This window comes from Neolamprologus brichardi, chromosome 3 (assembly GCF_056152115.1).
Source record: "Neolamprologus brichardi isolate AB-2024 chromosome 3, ASM5615211v1, whole genome shotgun sequence".
Classification (NCBI taxonomy): Eukaryota; Metazoa; Chordata; class Actinopteri; order Cichliformes; family Cichlidae; genus Neolamprologus; species Neolamprologus brichardi.
In genome coordinates this window covers 23,171,249-23,193,631 of record NC_142106.1, presented here as the reverse complement: position 1 = coordinate 23,193,631, position 22,383 = coordinate 23,171,249, and the positions used below count along the sequence as shown (strand labels likewise).

Below are 22,383 nucleotides of genomic sequence, written 5' to 3'. Positions count from 1 at the left end.
AAAACAGAAAACTTGATGGTCATGATTTCGTGTCTTTGTTTTTAGACTTTTGCGACAGCAGCTGAGGTAGAAGAGGAAGCAGAAAAGACATCAGGATCTGCTAAACGCAAACATGATGAAACAGGTCAGTTTCATTCTCCATCCATCCATTTTTTAACTGCTTGTTCGAGTTCGGGTCGTGGGGGCAGTCGGAAGTTCAGACTTCCCTCATAGCCTCATTGCTGGATCTGCCCCGGGGCCTCCCCCCAATAGGACATCCCCAAACCACAGCACCTAGGAGTTGCCCAGGAGGCATCCTAGTCACACACTTAAACCACCTCAACAGAGTTTGATTTGCACGGTCAGATTTTGTGGAGGAGAAGTGAATGTGTACAGCATAGTTTTTGTTGGCAGGGCTCTAGAGTGCGTCACAAATGTGACCAAATTTTTCAATGGTGTGACTAAAATAAACCTTAGGTCACACCGGTGCGACCAGCTGTTCGAGTTAAAAAAAAAAGTCTGCAACTCTTAAAGTCTCCGTGTGGTCAACAACAGACACATGATGCCCACATTATGGTCCAGATATTCCTGTAGTCCTTCGTGTACGTTTGAAAGTGCAGGTGGATAGAGAGAGGTGAGTATCTTGAATTAAGCGATATTGATTCATTAAATCCTGAATCGACTTCTAAATATAAATGTATTTTGCCAGAAACGCGAGAATCTCAGGTTAAAGCTCACAAAACTATTTCAACAACCACCAAACAGTAAAAGAGAGCAGAGAAACTGATTCCACACAAAGATGTAAACACACGTATCACCCCGACGTATCAGAATCAGCTTTCTCTTTCTCGGCCTTCTCACCCGACGGCACGTAGACGGACATACAGTCGGGGCTGAGAGCCGACAGCTCACTGATTGTGATGCGTCGGGTCCGTGATTTGTGTTTACGTCTTTTTTTCTAGATTCTGAGCTGCAGGTTTTGTCTCTGTCCAACCAAAATTCACTGATCCAGCAGCAAAAGAAGATCCAAACTACGCTACAGATTTGATAAACATCGTCATGAATTCCCTCTTACTTTTGCCGTTTTGCTTCCACCACAATAAAAATCGCACTTTATGTATACACAGTACTCTCTCTCTCTGTACTTCAAGAACAGTTTCCCATCTCAAATTTGTTTTCTGCATTATTCAGAATCAGAATACTTTATTGATCCCTGGGGGAAATTATTCACTTATTACCCACCAGTGTACAGCTGTTTACAGCGCTGTTGGCAGCTGTCTATTTTCTGTTTTTTTTTTTACTTTACTTAAACGACCTTGGACAACAAAGCCTAATTTCTGCTGTTCAATACTGAAGAAATTTAAACTTTTTAAAATTATGCAAAGTTGCAGAATATTTTTAAGGTTATGTGCTATAAAAAGCCAGGCCAGGAAAATCTCCTTTATGTTTTTCTGTGTTTTATTCTCAGTTACTTTCACACAAAGGCATCTGCTGTGATGCTACTGATAAAGTCTCAGAGCATCAGTACTGATAAATGATCAGAATTATAATATTTCTGACTGTCTGAGGCAAAAATGAGTCGAATCGAATCGGGACTTTGAGAACCGGAATCGAATGGATTATAGAAATCAGTGATGATACCCAGCCCTAGTGAGCAGCCTAGGCCTGACAGAAGTGGATGTAGCTGTGGGTAATCAGAAAAAATTAAAAGAACTATTGATAACTTTTTGGTTAAGTTAAGGCCTGATCCATCTGAAATTCATAGCCAGTGCTCTGACATGGAGCCATCAACCTCTGAACGCTGAAAAAGCACAGTGTATCCAGAAAACACATTATATGTTGTGATAAATGCAAGTGTCCCCTCTACCCACTGCCGTTCAGCGGCAGGCAGCAGCAAACAGGTCGTCAGATGAAGCCGAGATGATTATTAAGTTTAATGTTGTCTATAATATTGCCAAAGAGTGCCAAAGTACTTTAAGCACAAGCACAAGATTGTTAGTTAATCATTTACAAATCAGTATTGTCTGTATGGACATCAATTCTCTCCCCCCCCCCCCCCCCCCCCTAAAAAATAAAAAAAATTGCACATGTAAAACTGCGGTGTTAAGTGATGCGGTTGAAAAATGTGGGTGCGCCTAACATTTGTGCTGGCACCAGTGCAACCGTGGAAACAAGTTAGTGTGGAGCCCTGGTTGGTGTCATGTATTTGGATTCATCAGTCCATTTAAATAATTTTAAAGTATCTTCAGGTGTTTAAAGGCTGTGCAAATTCACTTTTTCTGTGTATTTGATCCAAAGGAAGAATCTAAAAGACTAAAGAACATGAAGTCAAAAGACAACATTAGTCCGTGTGGAAGCCGGGTTACGATTTATGGGTTGAATAACCAGAAAATCTGAAGTTTTAAATCAGTTTGCTTCCATATGGGTCAAACTTAATAGAGACATTAAGAGCAATCCCTGCTTCCAAAAGTGAGTTAGATTGATATTTTACTGATCCAGAGCACAATGAAATAGAAATAAAGAGCAGGAGCCGTAGAGCTGCTGATAAAGCAATAAAAATTATTAGTGTGCAAAAACATTCCTCTACAGCGACATGAAATACAGTCATAGTAAAGTCAACAAAGTTCGATTCATCCGTGTTTTGACAGACAACGCAAAAGAATGTTGACAATCAGACACTAACCTAATCATGTGGTTAGACCAGTGTTAGGAAGTCCTCTAGGAAAGTTGGAAAAACAGGATTTGTCTTGCTTCTGAGCAAGGTAGTCATCTACCTTGCTAAGAATTGTCTCATTCAACTAGTTCAACTTCAACAAAAGCATGTAGATTAAACTTAATCCTATATCATCCCTTAGGAGAAACAGAAAACTTTATGCTTGACAGAAATATTGTTTTATTTAAATGGAGGTTTTCCCACATCGCCCTGTTAGAAGACAGCATTTAATTTGGTTATATTTCAACACGAAATGAAAGTTTTTACTGTCAATACTGCCTGTGACCTCTGATTTCTTGTTTTAGAGGAGAGCTTCAATTTTGTGATGGTGGACGAGGTGGGAGAGACTGTGGAGAAGGAGGCGGTAATTACCAGGACAAGAGGTCGACCCAAGAAGAGAACCAGGCAGACCCCGGGTCAGTGTTGGGAAGGTTACTTTTAAAATGTATTCCACTACAGATTACAGAATACATGCACCAAAATGTAGTTTGTAATGTATTCTGTTAAGTTACTCAGTGTGAGTAACGTATTCTGAATACTTTGGATTACTTAATATACTGTCATGCTTTTCACAACTACATGAATGTAGCAATCACATCCTGCAAATTCCTGTTTGTTTTTGGCTTGTAAGCCCAAATCTCTCTGAATAGACAATATATTTACTGTAGGGGAGAAAAGACCTATGTTAACATAAGATAAGATGTTAGCTCGGTGGTGAGTAGCCTTCAGTAATAGTAATAAGTCATGTAGATACTAAGTGGTACATAACTCAGGTAGCTACCACAACTAAAACAAGGTAGTTGCAGCAGGCTAACGTTAGTTTTTAAAAAAGAACTTCCAGATGTTTCTTTAGGTTGCAGTCTTTGGACGCTGAGAGCACCTTGGTTGCTGGCAAAGAGAGTTTGCATTGCACTTTCAGATTTCGCCCATCCCTTTCTTCTTTAAATATGAAGTGGTGTTGGAATTTTCAAGTAAGAAATGTATTCCTGCCCATGCACTGCTGGTTCCGTTGTGCTGTCTCCGGGTCGTGTAACTGACGCACATACACAGGACACTTACATTAGACCCTCTTATTGCGTGTTTTGTTTTGGTTTCCGGCAATGTACCAAAAGTAGAGAGGGCCTAATATATGAAAAGAAAAGACTGCCGTTTAATCCATTTATTTCAACAAACTGTATTCTAATTATCACCTATTTAAGCGATAACTATAATGGAATACAGTTTAATACATAACACCGGTACATATATTCTCCAGTGGCTGGCATCTGGGATAAAGTCGTGTCAGAGCTCTAAGACATGAAGCTTAATTAATCTGTTGTTTCCTCCCACAGTGAGAAAATCTGCTAGAGGGAAACCACAGAGCACAAAAGATGAGACGGAAGAGGAGGAAACAACAGAACCACTGCCTCCAACTTCTGTTAATAACACTTTATCACAGGACCGAGACTCATCTGCGCCGCCAGGTGACGGCCAGGCAGAGAGCCAGAGGACCGAAGAGGAAGCAGAGACCCAGCCTAATGCTGCACCTGCTGGACAGCAGCCAGAGCCCAAGTGTCCTGATAAGGAGACAGAGGAGGGAGAGGAAAAGGATGGATGGAGCACAGTTGGCATTAAAGGTACAAAGAGCTGCTTTAAATCAACAAAATACATCACTCTGACAGCAAAAACACAGTCAACTGAATATTAAAAGAAAAATTTTGATATTTTATGGCTCTGATCTCATGTTTGTGTTCCTCACTGTGCTACATACATTCAGCCTGTGTGATGCCTGGTAGTTTTTTTCCTTCTTCAGTGATTACTAATAGCCTTGAGATGCATTACCACCACCTTGTGGTGGTAGTAATATGTTTTACATATGTGGTTGGTGCTAAGGGCCCCAGTGTGTGCCAAGAATATATCCCACACCATCACCAGCCTGAAATTTTAATACAAGGGAGGATGGATCCAAGCTTTCTGACCCTGCCATCCTAATGTCACAGCAGAAATTGAGACTCATCAGACCAGGCAGCGTTTTTATTTTACAGCGTTGCTGAGCTTGTGTGAATTGTACCCTCAGTTTTGCGTTCTTAGCTTAGAGAAGTTGAACCCACTGTTCTTCTTCATTCTGATGCTCAGTTTGAATTTCAGCAGGTCATCTGACCATGTCTACATACCTAAATCACTGAGTTGCTGCCATGTGATTGGCCGATTAGAGATTTACATTAATGAGCAGTCAAACAAGTGTACCTAATAAAGTGGCTGATAAACATTTCACCTTTTCAAATAAATCAAAAATCATTTGTTTAATTACTTAAGTTATAATTTAATATTTTATAAACCCGGTGGCTCCTGCAGCAGATTTGTTGATGATTAACGTGTCGCTCTTTCCATTTTCAGTTGTGGGTAAACGCAGGAGGGAGCTTGTCGGACCTGAGGCAAAGCGATCTCGCTCTCAGTCTCCGTGTGTTGTAGCAGACTTCAGACTGCCTCAATTCAACCCCAATAGCCCCCTCGGTGAGACACACACATAAACACGCACGCGATTCAAATGCTGTGTTAACACTTGTCTAATTTTCCTGTTTCTACTCCTCTGCAGGTCAGGAGTTTGTGATCCCAAAATCAGGATTTTTCTGTAACATCTGCTCTGTTTTCTACCTGAATGAGAAGACCGCCAAGGAACTCCACTGCTGCAGCCAGAAACATTACAACAACCTGCAGGTACGCATGCGCACACACCATTCAGTACACAAAATCACACTCTTGGCCTAACGATGTTTGATTTCTCACTTTTCTGTTTTTTTGTAGAAATATTATGCGAAACGTCGACAAAGAGCTTCAAAAACGTCATCTCAGATGTCTCAAGGCTCCGTTTCTGACTGATGGACCTGATCTACTGATTATTTTAACACATCACTGTGGAGAACAAGTCAATGTTTTTGATCCTACTAGTTCAGAAACTAAACTAATCGCCATGTGGTACCTTTTGTTGTAAATGATATGTCTTCATTCATGAATTGTCTCCCAGCCTTTCAGTTAATGCTTCTGTTTTTGTTTGTACAGGCTGGTGAAGAGCACAGTTTTAAAATTTTGTTATTATTTTATCTTTTATGTGAAAATATTATTGAAAAATTGTCCCTATTAATTTAGTTAACAGGTCATCAGGAGGTACCTGACAAATGTTGATAGTTTATTAAATCTTTTTTTTTTTTTTTTTGCTCATTTAGATCTTTGGCTTCAGTTTCTTAAAAAGAAAAGGGTCCAGCATTATGTGTTTGCTGCTGTTCTGTTAAACATCAATTAAAACCTGAACAAACCACCAAATTCATCGAGACATTTGTGCCTGTTGTGTTCATAGTTTTCTGGACATCAAGAAATGCTCTGCTTTTCTTTTTGGAGAGGGTTGGTTTTACAGTTCAGTTTGCAAGTTTTTTTCCTAGCCAGTTTATTTTTTTATGTTACTTGAATCCTAGCATATTGTATAAACTTCTGCATTGGGCCTGCTTTAGTATTATTATTATTATTATTATTATTAATGAATCAATAAATCAATTAGTTTGTTTATTCAAGTGTTTATTAGAGATGGCACGATACCACTTTTTAATGTCCGATACCGATACTGATATCATAAATTTGGATATCTGCCAATACCAATATGAATCCGATAGTGTATTTCTTAATCAATAAAATGTTTTTTTTTTAAATATCTTGCTGCATTTTGTATAAGTTCATACTCAAGTTTAACTAAACAACAACACTAAAGCTATGCTGTTATACCTGTATGTAAAAAAAAAAAAAAAAAAAATACAATACACCCAAAATATTTAATAGTTCAGCAATACTGATCAATCTAATGAACTTAAACCTACACCATCCTCCCTATTCTGGTATTTTAAAGAGTACTTAGGTTGTTTAATATTTCTGCTAACTAATAGGGTTGCCAACTCCCAGCAAAAAAAAAAAACAACACCCTCCACCTTGTGATACTTAATCGGCGTAATCAACTTTAATTTAATGCATGTGGGGGAAAAATGCACAGAAATCAAATTTTTCAAGAATAATTAAATAGATTCAACATCTTTCTTCAACAGAATTGCAGACTGCACAGCTGGTATCTTCCCAAAGGAAAAAGTAGTATAGCTTACTAGGGTATATTAGACTTAATAGTTACTATATATAATAATGGACTTCTATACATTTTACATCAGATTAAAACTTTGGTTTAAGATTCAGATAATTATTTATTAAAAGCTAGTCATTGTAAATGAGAATAAGAAAGAAATGTCTTTGTGTGTGTGTGTGTGTATATATATATATATATATATATATATATATATATATATATATATATATATATATATATATATATATATATATATATATATATACACATACACATATACATATACACACACACACACACACACAGTGGGGCAAAAAAGTATTTAGTCAGCCACCGATTGTGCAAGTTCCCCCACTTAAAATGGTGACAGAGGTCAGTAATTTGCACCAGAGGTACACTTCAACTGTGAGAGACAGAATGTGAAAAAAAAAAATCCATGAATTCACATGGTAGGATTTGTAAAGAATTTATTCGTAAATCAGGGTGGAAAATAAGTATTTGGTCAATAACAAAAATACAACTCAATACTTTGTAACATAACCTTTGTTGGCAATAACAGAGGTCAAACGATTACTATAGGTCTTTACCAGGTTTGCACACACAGTAGCTGGTATTTTCGCCCATTCCTCCATGCAGATCTTCTCAAGAGCAGTGATGTTTTGGGGCTGTCGCCGAGCAACACGGACTTTCAACTGCCGCCACAGATTTTCTATGGGGTTGAGGTCTGGAGACTGGCTAGGCCACTACAGGACTTTCAAATGCTTCTTACGGAGCCACTCCTTTGTTGCCCGGGCGGTGTGTTTTGGATCATTGTCATGTTGGAAGACCCAGCCTCGTTTCATCTTCAAAGTTCTCACTGATGGAAGGAGGTTTTGGCTCAAAATCTCACGATACTTGGCCCCATTCATTCTGTCCTTAACACGGATCAGTCGTCCTGTCCCCTTGGCAGAAAAACAGCCCCATAGCATGATGTTTCCACCCCCATGCTTCACAGTAGGTATGGTGTTCTTGGGATGCAACTCAGTATTCTTCTTCCTCCAAACACAACGAGTTGAGTTTATACCAAAAAGTTCTACTTTGGTTTCATCTGACCACATGACATTCTCCCAATCCTCTGCTGTATCATCCATGTGCTCTCTGGCAAACTTCAGACGGGCCTGGACATGCACTGGCTTCAGCAGCGGAACACGTCTGGCACTGCGGGATTTGATTCCCTGCCGTTGTAGTGTGTTACTGATGGTGACCTTTGTTACTTTGGTCCCAGCTCTCTGCAGGTCATTCACCAGGTCCCCCCGTGTGGTTCTGGGATCTTTGCTCACCGTTCTCATGATCATTTTGACCCCACGGGATGAGATCTTGCGTGGAGCCCCAGATCGAGGGAGATTATCAGTGGTCTTGTATGTCTTCCATTTTCTGATGATTGCTCCCACAGTTGATTTTTTCACACCAAGCTGCTTGCCTATTGTAGATTCACTCTTCCCAGTCTGGTGCAGGTCTACAATTCTTTTCCTGGTGTCCTTCGAAAGCTCTTTGGTCTTGGCCATGGCGGAGTTTGGAGTCTGACTGGTTGAGGCTGTGGACAGGTGTCTTTTATACAGATGATGAGGTCAAACAGGTGCCATTCATACAGGTAACGAGTGGGGGACAGAAAAGCTTCTTACAGAAGACGTTACAGGTCTGTGAGAGCCAGGGATTTTCCTTGTTTGAGGTGACCAAATACTTATTTTCCACCCTGATTTACAAATAAATTCTTTACAAATCCTACCATGTGAATTCATGGATTTTTTTTTCACATTCTGTCTCTCACAGTTGAAGTGTACCTCTGGTGCAAATTACTGACCTCTGTCATCATTTTAAGTGGGGAAACTTGCACAATCGGTGGCTGACTAAATACTTTTTTGCCCCACTGTATATATATATATATGTATATATATATGTGTGTGTATGTGTGTGTGTGTGTGTAAAGTAAATAAAGTAAGTAAATAAAGTAGCTCAGTGTAGTAATTTCATAGTAAGCTAGGATGTAAATAAAAATAAGTTGCTTATGAAAACAAGAAAACTTACCTTTGAAACTAATGAAAAATGAGGTTGCCAAAAGAATTTGTAAGAATGAGAATGATTTTGAAGGTTTACATTGGACAAAGGATTCCTTTCGGTGGCCAGTGCCTAAAGCTGCAAACTGGTAGAAATGTCAGACAGAAAGGATGAAGTTGGTGGGGCTGGAGCCTGTCCCAGCTACCACAGGGTGAGAGGCATTAGCCCTGTTTGTTGCAGGCCTAACACATAGAGACAGACAACCATTTGCACTCACATTCACACCTATCGGCAATTCAGAATTAACCAACTAACCAATCCTTGTGTTAAAAAAGTACTCCAGTATAAGATACTCTTTATTAGTCCCAGAGTTGGGAAATTCACATTGCAAAGTAGACAGGGCAGTGTAGCTGACGCTGAAATGTTTGTGTGGGTTGCCATGACAACACCAAAGCGCGTCTGAGATCGTTATTGTTTTCTATTTGTTTTCTTTATTTGCTTCTCATGCTTGTGTACATTTGCAGTTGCAAAAGATAATCTATGAATCCAGTGATACATCTTTCTTATAAGAAATGTTTCTGTTAAAAAATTATTGTGAAGTAGTCACTTCCTGTGAGTCGCGGGAACCGGAAGTTGTGCGCGGGAGAGACAAGACAGAACGGTAACACGGCGGACTTTTTTTGGAATGTACAACTTTTCTACTGCTGGATTTTCAAGGCGTACACGGTAAAAATCATTATGCTGTTATTTGTTTAATACTTGTGCACTTTGTGAAACGAAATAAGTGGCTGAGATGAATATTATATGTGCTATTGATATTATTTTACTTGTTTCTAGTTTTCACGGTGCTCCATGATTGTGAGAGGAATAAAAGAATTGTGGACATCAGTACGAAGCGTGGATTCTTTCGACCAGAGTAGAAACAGTGAAAACGTGGCCCAATCCATCTGGAGGCTTCGGTGTACAAAGCTCTTCTCATTCTGCAGCAAGCTACAGGTCTCGGTTTGCAACGCGCTTCTCCTCCTGCAGCAAGCTACAGGCTTCGGTGTGCGAAGTTCTTCTCATGCTGCAGCAAGCTACAGGTCTCGGTTTGCAACGTGCTTCTCCTCCTGCAGCAAGCTACAGGCTTCGGTGTGCAAAGCTCTTCTCATCCTGCAGCAAGCTACAGGTATCGGTTGCTTCTCATCCTGCAGCGAGCTACAGGCTTCAGTGGACACTTGCTTTGCATTTTGTAACAACCAATCGGGAGCTGCAGATTCAGCGGACACTCCAAGAAGTGGTTTCAGGCTAAAGCGTGAGTCCTCAGGCTATATTGCGCAGTTATTATACCTCATGAGTTGATGGATAGAACATGAGCTACAAATTTGCTATAATGGACAAGAAATTAATAGTGTTCAAATTTCAGACTGTGTCCTTTTTTTTTTTTTTTTTTTTTTACAATCTGTGAAAGTTCTGGAAATTGTTGTTTTCTTACCTATTGTTTGCAAGCTTCATGAAGGCTGAAATTGAAGATTTATTTGCTGTCATACGTAAGAATCTAAGTGCCTTTGTGTTAATTTTAATAATTCTCCGCCTATTACATCCATTCCATTCTTGTAATTACCTTAGATATCTTGTCCTTTTCATAAGTTACCCCCTGTAAAGTCTGAAAATGTCTAAAGATGGTCATAGTCACCCTGATGTTATGTCAGAAGTACAAGATGCAGTTGATTTGGAAGAGGAAAAAAGTGTAGTGTCTGAGAAATCTGAGACAAAAACAAGAAAATCTTCTCGTGAAAGGCGATTAACGGCAAAAATGCAGGAACTGAAAGATCAAGAGTTAACTCAAAAGGAGAAGAGGTTCAAAGCAACATATGAGAAATGGAAAAGCAACGTAAGAGACATTCGCACAAGGTTAAAGCAAGTATGCTCTGAGAGTGACATGTATGATATGATGGATGAGGCTGAGAAGCTAGAGTCTGAATTAAAGGAACAGTATGACAGAATTCGACTCCAAACCTCACCAAGTCAAGAAATTCGAAGAAAGATCGATGCATGCTCAGCCGTGACGGCCGACTTGCTGCAGCTGATGAGAGTGCGTCTGACTGAAGACGAAGGTGAGTTTGACACGGTGGCAGAAAGATCAAGGCTACGCATGCTACTTGATAATGAATACGCTAGGTCCATATATGGATCCACAGCCTCCAGAGTTACTGCACCCAGCTGTCACAATTCTAACCATCTCTCAGAGTCACCTAGCATTTCAGCTATGAGGGCGGAAGTGGCTGCTCAGCTGGCTGCAAAGAGAGCCGAAATTGATATGGAAGCTGCCATCGAAGCTCAACGTCAGCAGTTGAGAAAACTTGAAAATCAGAGGGACATTGATGTAATTCAGGCAAAGCTAAATGTCTACACTGAAGAAGAGGGAAGGGATGGGACACGCAGTCCTCCATTCAGCAAAGTGAGTGATGCTCACCCCTTCGCTCACCACATCCCAGATCAAGAACGACAGGTTGTGCAAAACAAGACATCATTGGTCCAATCGCTACAAGAGTCATTAGCTCTCACTCGCTTGCCAACTCCAGAACCTTCTGTATTCTCGGGCGATCCTCTGAAGTTTACAGAATGGAGCATAAGCTTCAAAGCCCTCATAGAGAGACGATGCTCTGACCCTGCAGACAGGCTATTCTACCTGCAAAAGTACATAGCAGGTGAGGCAAAATCCTCTCTTGAAGGCAGCTTCTACAGAAAAGATGAAGAAGCCTATCAACAAGCATGGGATAGGTTAAATGCTAGATATGGCCATTCCTTTGTAGTGCAGCGGGCTTTCAGAGAGAAGCTAAATGGGTGGCCGAAGATTGGTGGAAAGGAATATCTCAAGTTAAGAGAGTTCAGTGATTTCCTCCAAACATGTAGTAATGCCATGCCTCACATAAAGGGCTTACAGGTTCTTAACGACTGTGAGGAGAATCAGAAAATACTAGTTAAGCTTCCTGATTGGGTGACATCTAGATGGAACCGTTATGTCACAGAGCAGCTAGATCGGGGCAACGACTATCCAAGCTTTCAAGAGTTTGCTTCCTTTATCTCTAAGGAGTCACGCATAGCATGCAATCCAGTGTCATCCTTACATGCCTTAAGGCACTCTGCAGAGGCACCACCAAGAGAGATGAAGCGTTCAAAAGCAAACACGTTTGCCACAAATGTGAAACCCCCAATTCCATCAAGCTCCACCGCCAAATCTGACCCTGGTGAAATCAAGTTGGGAGATGCAGGGAAACCAAAGAAATGGACCACACCAACACAAAATTCCAATAATGGCCAGTGTATTTGCTGTAGTGAGAACCATTCCATACATAAATGCAAGAGGCTTATGGACATGTCTGTAGAGGATAAGAAAAAATGCATACTTGAAAATAAGTTGTGTTTTGCATGTCTAAGAAAGGGTCACAATTCTAAAGACTGTAGGAACAGGGCCATGTGTGGCATATGCAGAAAGAGTCACCCAACGCCATTGCATGAAGATCGTTCTACAGCAGCATCAACACAAGGTGCAGTTGAAGAAAGTACGTCGTCATTATCATGTTGTGTGAGTGGAGGTGAAGGTGGGAGTACGTCGATGATAGTCCCAGTGTGGATCTCAACACTTAGTGCTCCGGACACTGAAACCCTAGTGTATGCACTATTGGACACTCAAAGCAGTCACACATTTGTTGATCAGGAGGTGTGCGAAAAGCTACAAGCAACAATGGAACCAGTGAAACTTAAACTTTCCACCATGATGGGGAGAGACTCAGTCGTGAAAAGTCAAAGAGTATGCGAGCTCAAAGTTAGAGGATTTTCCTCTAATGTTTCCATCAGTTTGCCTCCTGCCTACACAAGGGACTTCATTCCTCTTGACCGCACACATATTCCCACTTGCCAGACAGCCAACAAATGGAAACATCTTGTAAGCATGGCCCAGGAGATACCCCCGTTGATGGACTGTGGTGTTGGATTGTTGATTGGATACGACTGCTCCAGAGCATTAATTCCAAGAAGGGTCATCACTGGGGGCGACTATGAGCCTTATGCTATTGAGACGGACCTTGGTTGGAGTATTGTGGGAAGCGCACCACAGTGTGTGCAGGCTAAAGATGTGACTGGTTTTTGCCATCGAGTGTCTGTCAGAGAGGTGCCACCCATAACACCATTTGCTGTCATCAAGGCCCTGGAGTCCGATTTTGCAGACACAAAACCTGGTGACAGAAGCATATCTCAAGAAGATATTTCCTTCCTGCAGATCTTGAAAGACAGAATCCAACAAAATAAGGATGGTCACCTGGAGATGCCTCTCCCTTTCAAAGTACGTCCGCATCTCCCAGACAACAAAAGGCTGGCGTTAGTACGGCTGAAGCATCTAAAGAGGAAGCTGGACAGAGATCCCAAATTCAAAATAGACTACGTGAGATTTATGGAAGGTGTCTTCAAGGATGGAGATGCAGAGAAAGTGGAAAACCAAGCAGAGCTGGGGAAAGTCTGGTATATCCCACATCAAGGAGTTTACCACCCCAGAAAACCAGGCAAAATCAGAGTGGTTTTCGACTGCTCTGCAAGGTATGAAGGCACCTCCTTAAACGACCATCTGCTAACAGGACCTGACCTCACAAATAGCCTAACAGCCGTGCTGTGCCGCTTCCGTAAACATCCCATCGCAGTCATGTGTGATGTGGAGAAAATGTTCCACAGGTTTCATGTGAACGAGGATGATAGAGACTACCTGCGGTTTCTCTGGTGGGAAAATGGAGACACAAACTCTGAACCCAGAGAGTACCGCATGAAGGTTCACCTGTTTGGAGCATCATCCTCCCCTGGCTGCGCCAATTATGGCATGAAACACCTTGCCAGCCAATGTGAGAAAGAGTACCCCTCCGCAGCTAGCTTCATCCAGAAGCATTTCTATGTCGACGATGGTCTCATAAGTGTAGAGTCGGTGGGTAAGGCAATTGAACTGGTCAAAGAAGCCCAAGCCGTGTGTGCCAAAGGAAAGCTGCACCTTCACAAATTTCTCTCCAATAGCCGAGAGGTCCTTGACTCTGTTGATGTTGCAGAGCGTGCTACGGAGGTAAAGAATGTTGATCTTAATCACGATGATTTACCAGTTCAAAGAGTGCTAGGTATAAGGTGGAACATTGAAAATGATAGCTTCTCCTTCAAGGTGTCACTTGAGGAGAAACCAGCAACGCGTCGAGGGATTCTCTCAATTGTGGCCTCCTTGTATGACCCTTTGGGGTTTCTTGCCCCAGTCATTCTTGAAGGTAAAAGAGTGCTGCAAGAGATGTGTCAGAGAGGCACAGGGTGGGATGAGCCACTACCCAAAGGCTTGAAGTTAAGGTGGGAGACTTGGATGAAGGATTTGGAGAACCTGGAAAGAATTGAAATTCAAAGATGCTTCATACCTGACAGCCTTGGTGAGATTCAGAGAGCCGAGCTTCATCATTTCTCCGATGCAAGCAGTCAAGGGTACGGCCAGTGCTCTTACATCAGAGTGGTAAGCAGAGAAAGGGTATTCTGCTCCTTGGTCATGGGCAAGGCGAGAGTTGCACCAACCAAAATAGTTACCATACCGAGACTTGAGTTAACTGCAGCAGTAACCTCGGCAACTGTGAGCAGCATGTTAAGGGAGGAGCTAGAGCTGAAGATTGATGACGAATATTTTTGGACAGACTCAAAGGTCGTGCTTGGTTACATCAATAATGAAGCAAGAAGGTTCCATGTGTTCGTGGCAAACCACGTGCAGAGAATTCGAGAAACCACCGATGCACGGAAATGGTATTATGTTGACACAGGAGAAAACCCTGCTGATCATGCCTCGAGAGGCCTCAAAGTAGCTGACCTCATCAAGTCAAATTGGTTCTCTGGTCCCAGCTTTCTATGGGAAAGAGAGATAGGCGCAAAACAGGCTACTTCAGATTTGCTGGTGGGGGACCCAGAGGTGAGGACTACTCAGGTGTTGAAGGTTGATGTAGCAAGGCAGTTTGACATCCAGAAGCATCTGCTGCGGTTCTCAAGATGGACTACAGCTGTCAACGTCATTGCTCGTATCCAGCGGCTGGCAAAGAGGATCAGGACCGCTGAGCCTTTAAACGTGGAAGAGAGAAAGCAAGCTGCACAGACTCTCGTCAAGCTTGCACAACAAGATGCTTTTCAAGAGGAGTTAAACACACTCAGCCAGAAACTAGGAAGACTGCCTTGCAACCACCAACTCTTTCAGCTTGACCTATTTCTCCAAGATGGCATAATGAGAGTAGGAGGAAGACTGAGGAAGGCATCTGTGCCTCTCGAGTTAAGACACCCAGTGATCCTTCCTAAAGATGGTGCTGTTACAAACCTCATCATTGCACACCATCATACCAAGATACAACACCAAGGCAGAGGACAAACCCTCAATGCACTGAGAGCCAATGGTTACTGGATCGCTGGTGGAAGTAAGGCTGTAGCCCAATACATCAGGCAGTGCGTACAGTGCAGGAGAGCCCGCGCGCCACCAGAGGAGCAACGGATGGCAGATCTACCTAGTGACCGTGTTGATCCCACACCACCATTCACTTATTGTGGTATGGACTGCTTTGGTCCTTTTCACACCAAACAAGGTCGCAAAGACCAAAAACGGTACGGCCTCCTCTTTACATGTTTTTGCTCAAGGGCAGTGCATATAGAGATGTTGGAGGATTTGACGACTGACGCGTTCATCAACGCTTTGCGCTGCTTCATTGCCCTTCGTGGAGCTGTTAGGCACATTAGGTCTGATCAGGGAACTAACTTTATGGGGGCAAGAAACGAGATGGCAAAGGCTCTGAAGGAACTTGATAAGGAAAGAGTGACTGCATACCTAGCAGAAAATCAGTGCGACTTCCAGATGAATACGCCCCACTCTAGTCATGCTGGAGGCGCATGGGAGCGTCAAATCCGGACAGTGAGAAGCGTACTGAGCACAGTCCTTGCCTGCAGTGTGGGAAGGTTGGATGATGCTTCATTAAGGACATTCCTTTATGAAGCTATGTGCATCGTGAATAACCGCCCACTCACTGTTGATAACATCAATGACCCCAAAAGCTTGGAGCCACTCACACCGAACCACTTGATCACCATGAAATCCTCAATCCCACTTCCACCTCCAGGTAAATTTGTCAAGGAGGACCTGTATGCTAAGAAACGGTGGAGAAGGGTCCAGTATCTGACTGAGCAATTTTGGCACAGATGGAGAAAGGAATACCTGGCCAATATTGCTCTGAGACAGCGATGGCATACACCAAGACGTAATGTGGAGGTGGGTGACATTGTGATTCTCAAAGAGGAAGATGTTCCTCGCAATGAATGGAAACTCGCTAGGGTTGTGGAAGCACATGAGGATGATGATGGACTTGTACGGAAGGTGACAATCCAGACTGGTGATCGCAAGTTAGGAAAGGGAGGCGAACGCCTCGTCCAACCCTCCATCATTCAGAGACCCATTCAGAAATTAGTGGTCCTGTTGAAAAACAGCTAAAATTGGGAAAATGCCATTCATTGATTAGATTTCCCTTCTAAAATAGAAGTTGTCATTATGCTGTACTTCATGCACATGTTATGGAGATGTAAATTCTACTGTTCATATTGTTGAATTCATTTGTTGAGAAAAGAATATTGTTTATGTCAATGCAAGAGTGTTTTAAAACAACAACATGGTTCTTGGGAATTACCATTGATTTAATGAGCAATGCCAGTGTATTTACGTTCACAGTTGTAATAATCAAAGGTAATTGGTGGGAGTGTAGCTGACGCTGAAATGTTTGTGTGGGTTGCCATGACAACACCAAAGCGCGTCTGAGATCGTTATTGTTTTCTATTTGTTTTCTTTATTTGCTTCTCATGCTTGTGTACATTTGCAGTTGCAAAAGATAATCTATGAATCCAGTGATACATCTTTCTTATAAGAAATGTTTCTGTTAAAAAATTATTGTGAAGTAGTCACTTCCTGTGAGTCGCGGGAACCGGAAGTTGTGCGCGGGAGAGACAAGACAGAACGGTAACACGGCGGACTTTTTTTGGAATGTACAACTTTTCTACTGCTGGATTTTCAAGGCGTACACAGTAAAAATCATTATGCTGTTATTTGTTTAATACTTGTGCACTTTGTGAAACGAAATAAGTGGCTGAGATGAATATTATATGTGCTATTGATATTATTTTACTTGTTTCTAGTTTTCACGGTGCTCCATGATTGTGAGAGGAATAAAAGAATTGTGGACATCAGTACGAAGCGTGGATTCTTTCGACCAGAGTAGAATAGATGCATCGTAACCTAACAACTATCATACTAATGCAGGGGTGGGATGTGTTATCTAACAGGGATGACGCTTAGCCACCATCCTCCTGTCACTGCTTTGCTCCACTGCCTCAAGACGGTGTCCCAGAACAGAGCTGGCCATCATGATCAGCCTGTTCAGTTTCTTCCTGTTCAGCCCCAGCAAACCACACCATGAAATATGACCAATGCTACCACACAGTCAGGCTGAAGTACTGAATCAGCTTCTTTACTTAGATTAAAAAATAAAAGCTTTGAACAGACTTTTTACTTTTTTACTGAAATTAGGAAAGTAAAATTTATTTTTTAGCTCTTTAACTACTTTTTTGATAATAATGAAACAATATTAAAGTTTCCCTCTACATCAAACAGAACAATGATGGATTCGGCAGGTGGGAGATCTGTTGCAGTAGCCTTAATGTCCAGACTAGAAACCACTGTAACCATAACGTGTCTCCATAACTCTCACTTGTTGAGGCACTATTGAGCTCCTGCCAACCTCCTACTTCCTTTAGAGCAACACTCATCCAAGGGCATTTTTGTACCAGCTACTTTTGTACTTCAATTATCTTGTTGCCTTCATGAAGGACTCCATCACTTATATAGATAATTATTCTATTATTACTGTATTATTGTAAGGTTATACGTCAAAATATAAAGCGCCTTAAGGCAACTGTTGTTGGTGCTACATAAATAAAACTGTCTTAAAGTTGAATAAAGCATGCTATTGTTTTCTTGTACATAACCATGTATACCATTTACCGGGTATGCATGATAACCCCCCCCCCACACACACACACACACACCACCACCTCCCGCTCAAATTTTTGTAATTTGGCACTGAATAAAGAATTTAATTAAACAAATACACAAAAACAACACCTGAAACAATGCGACCCATCAAGACAGTTTTTTAGTCCAGTAAAGGCTTGACTCGTACCTCAGAATTTTTTCAGGTATGTTTTAGATGCCAGAAATCTATGTGCTCATTGAAATTTGGCAAATTTAGATTTAAATTTTCAATCAGGTTTTGCTATCCCAGTTGGGACACCTATATTACATCCTATCATAGCTGGACTGCCCATCAGGCATACCGGGCCGGTATGCCTGATTTTTTGTTTTTATGGGCCGATGATTTTTATTTATTTATTTATTTTTTTGTAACGGTATAAACAATGAAAGGTGGTGGATTGGCCAGATGCTGATCGATGTGTAAAAATAACTTGTTTGGTGGTGGCTTTGGCGGAGCTTCCACAGAGGGTCAGATAAATCAAGTTTAGGTGGAGTTTATTTTCGTTATGCTGACTTTTTACAGTCAGTTACAATAAATCGTACTGTGTACTAGCTACGGAGTTTGTGGGAGCTATGATGTTACTGATAGTGAACTTTATTTTATTCATAAGGTTAGTTAGTAGAGTTTCCAACCGTCCCATAAAAAACGGAATCGTCCTGCATTCAGAGAAAATATTACACGTTTCGTATTGAGCTGAACACAGTTTGTCCCGTACTTCATCTAGAATGGAAGAAAAGACACAAAGCTGAAGTTATTCTGTGTCTCTGTCAGCTGCTTCTTCTTCTCTCATTCTCTCCCCTCTCTCTTCTGTTGCTACTTCAATCATGAAACTGATCAATGATCAGCTGATCGGCTTTTCTCTCTTGTTTGTTTATCACCCACTTCGCGCCAGAAAGAAGAAACCAGCGGATGTCGCGCTAAACAACCAAAGTTATAAACGCCATAGAAGTAAAATGAAAAACATATTAAGGTCGATTATCTTGTTAATAATGTAAAGTGTAGAAGTAAATTTAAATAAGTTTTAAGTTTTGATATTTACATGTTTACACGTTTGAATGTTTAGACATGCATGTTCAAACCAGTAATAAGTATGTGTTATATCTACCTGGTTGTTTTCCTGTTTAGATCTGAGTATAAGATTTCCTGGTTTCTGAGAGGCCAGTGAAGTATTCATGAGGGCGGCACACAGGAAGTGTGGGTTGTTGTTGCCGTGTGCTGAGAGTAAAGAGGCTGCTAAAAAGTTATCCGTCTCCATCTTGCTGTTTCTAATTATTCAGAGAGATTCCAGACCATCTAGTGAACCCTCACGTTACAATAACTTTACTTCCTCACTACGTACGACTCTGGATACTGTAGCTCCTGTGAAAACTAAGGTCTCAAATCAGAAGTACCTGACTCTGTGGTATAATTCTCAAACACGTAGCCTAAAGCAGATAACTCGTAAGCTGGAGAGGAAATGGCGTATCACAAATTTAGAGGATCATCATTTAGCCTGGAGAAATTGTTTGCTGCTTTATAAGAAAGCCCTCCGCAAAGCCAGAAGATCTTACTATTCGTCACTGATTGAAGAAAATAAGAACAACCCCAGGTTTCTCTTCAGCACTGTAGCCAGGCTGACAAAAAGTCAGAGCACTGTTGAGCCAACCATCCCTTTAACGTTAACTAGTAATGACTTCATGAACTTCTTCACAAATAAAATTTTTATCATTAGAGAAAAAATTACCAATAACCATCCCACAGATGTAATATTATCTACAGCTACTCTTAGTACCATTGATGTTAAATTAGACTCTTTTTCTACAATTGATCTTTCTGAGTTATCTTCAATAATTACTTCCTCCAAACCATCAACGTGTCTTTTAGACCCCATTCCTACAAAACTGCTCAAAGACGTCCTGCCATTAATTAATTCTTCGATCTTAAATATGATCAACCTATCTCTAATAATCGGCTATGTACCACAGGCCTTCAAGGTGGCTGTAGTTAAACCTTTACTCAAAAAGCCATCTCTAGACCCAGCAGTCTTAGCTAATTATAGGCCAATCTCCAACCTTCCTTTCATATCAAAAATCCTTGAAAGAGTAGTTGTCAAACAGCTAACAGATCATCTGCAGAGGAATGGCTTATTTGAAGAGTTTCAGTCAGGTTTCAGAGTTCATCACAGCACAGAAACAGCTTTAGTGAAGGTTACAAATGATCTTCTTATGGCCTCTGACAGTGGAATCATCTCTGTGCTTGTCCTGCTAGACCTTAGTGGAGCGTTCGATACTTTTGACCATAATATCCTATTAGAGGGATTAGAACATGCTGTAGGTATTACAGGTACTGCGCTGCAGTGGTTTGTATCATATCTATCTAATAGACTCCAATTTGTGCATGTAGATGGAGAGTCCTCTTCACACACTGAGATTAATTATGGAGTTCCACAGGGTTCAGTGCTAGGACCAATTCTGTTTACACTATACATGCTTCCCTTAGGCAGCATCATTAGAAGACATAGCATAAATTTTCACTGCTATGCAGATGACACCCAGCTCTATCTGTCCATGAAGCCAGATAACACACACACGTCTTAAAGACATAAAGACATCTTATCTTAATGACCTTGTAGTACCATATCACCCTGTCTCGCTCTGCAGGCCTACTTGTTGTTCCTAGAGTATTTAAAAGTAGAATGGGAGGCAGAGCCTTCAGTTTTCAGGCCCCTCTTCTGTGGAACCAGCTTCCAGTTTGGATTCGGGAGACAGACACTATCTCTACTTTCAAGATTAGGCTTAAAACTTTCCTTTTTGCTAAAGCATATAGTTAGGGCTGGACCAGGTGACCCCGAATCCTCCCTTAGTTATGCTGCAATAGACATAGGCTGCCGAGGATTCCCATGATGCATTGAGTTTTTCCTTTCCAGTCACCTTTCTCACTCACTATGTGTCCTTTCCACTGTTGCCAAAGTGCTTGCTCATAGGGGGTCATATGATTGTTGGGTTTTTCTCTCTGTCTATGAAGCGCCTTGAGGCGACTTTTGTTGTGATTTGGCGCTATATAAATAAAATTGAATTGAAATTGAATTGAATTGAATTGAATTAAAACCACTAAAGGTTAAGTATGTTCAGCAGGACCGCTTCTGATTAAACAAGAAAAGCATACCTGGAAGTATTCACTAACGGTTGGGTGATCAGGTGAGGAATGCAATTTTCTCAATGGTGTTAGGAAACACCCAAATATGACACGTCTGACAAGGCAGCAACTTATACAGACTGAATGCAGCTGTCAGTTGTATAGTCATCAAAGCAAACAAAGAGATGACAATGAAAAATTCTTGAGAATAACATCTGCTGACAGGTGGTTTCCACTGGCAGTAGACGTGGAAACAATGATCATAGCTCCTGGACAGTCATTTTGGCTAAGACAATATAAAATTCCTATGAAAATTAACCAGGAAGTATCCATAACTTTATTTTCAGTGGTCACTGGGCTGTATAAGATTTTCATTATGAAACAAGTCACCTTTGATTTGCTCCTGGAGTCTCAGAAATGCACAATATGCCTGCTACACAGAATGCTTGTGTAGAACTTACAGTAGTGCTGACAAAACAAAACATAGATAGGGACTGTACAGTAGCCCTAAAGTAAAAACAAAATGTTTCTGCAAATTTAGTTAAACTTGAGATCAAACACATTTTCTGTTCTTTATAAATCTTTCTACATAAAAAAGCCTTTTTAATGGCTTAAAGATGTCTGTCAATAGAAAATTGTACTTAGTAGTCAGTATAATCTTTTATTAATATAGGTTTACATATGGTAGTGATAGGATGTGCGATCCTTAATAGTCTGCAAAGGCTTTGTGTGCATTCCAGAGTGCTCTGGCATTTACACCCACACTCTGGGAGCATGGGAGAGGTCGTACCTTGTCTTATTGTTTTATGGTAGGATAAACGTAGCTATGTCAAGTTTTCGTCTAAGTGCTTAGATGAACTGTTGGACTTCCAGACCAGCAGGTTTAGGGAAGTCGGTTATGGGGTCACACTCTGACTCCACACCTACACCCACACACCCACCCACCCACCCACACACACACACACACACACACACACACACACACACACACACACACACACACACACACACACACATACATATATAAACATCCACATTGCAATGTAAGGAACAAACACCCACTGATGTATAAAATAAAGACCAGGGCAGTCTCAGAGCTGCGAGTTTCTGAGCCCTCACTCTCGTGCGAGCGCTCTGGTGGCTGTCCTTGCTAGCAAGAAAACCTGTGTGTTTCTCCTCTCTGATTCTCTGCTGAAGAAGTGTTTTAGAATACATCTCTTGACAATGTCCCAACTTAAGCTGACTAACTTTCAAATGGCTAACACTAAACATGAAAGAAACATAAAAGAAGGTTCAAGTTCAAGTTTCAAGTTTTATTGTCATGTACAGATATACAGTGTAGCCAC

General features: G+C 41.2%; 1 protein-coding gene across 2 annotated transcripts in view; it reads left to right on the top strand.

The window, feature by feature from the left end:
* The window catches only part of LOC102778546 (uncharacterized), a 28,193-nt gene extending 22,201 nt beyond the window's left edge, over positions 1-5,992 (top strand). For both annotated transcript variants that reach the window (XM_087834973.1, XM_087834979.1), the window contains 6 exons: positions 46-124; positions 2,998-3,108; positions 4,024-4,308; positions 5,069-5,185; positions 5,268-5,389; positions 5,477-5,992. In XM_087834973.1, coding sequence (XP_087691099.1) covers positions 46-124; positions 2,998-3,108; positions 4,024-4,308; positions 5,069-5,185; positions 5,268-5,389; positions 5,477-5,551 — 789 coding nt within the window. In that variant the 3' untranslated portion in view covers positions 5,552-5,992. The remainder of the gene's footprint in view (positions 1-45; positions 125-2,997; positions 3,109-4,023; positions 4,309-5,068; positions 5,186-5,267; positions 5,390-5,476) is intronic.
* The last annotated feature ends 16,391 nt before the right edge of the window (positions 5,993-22,383 follow it).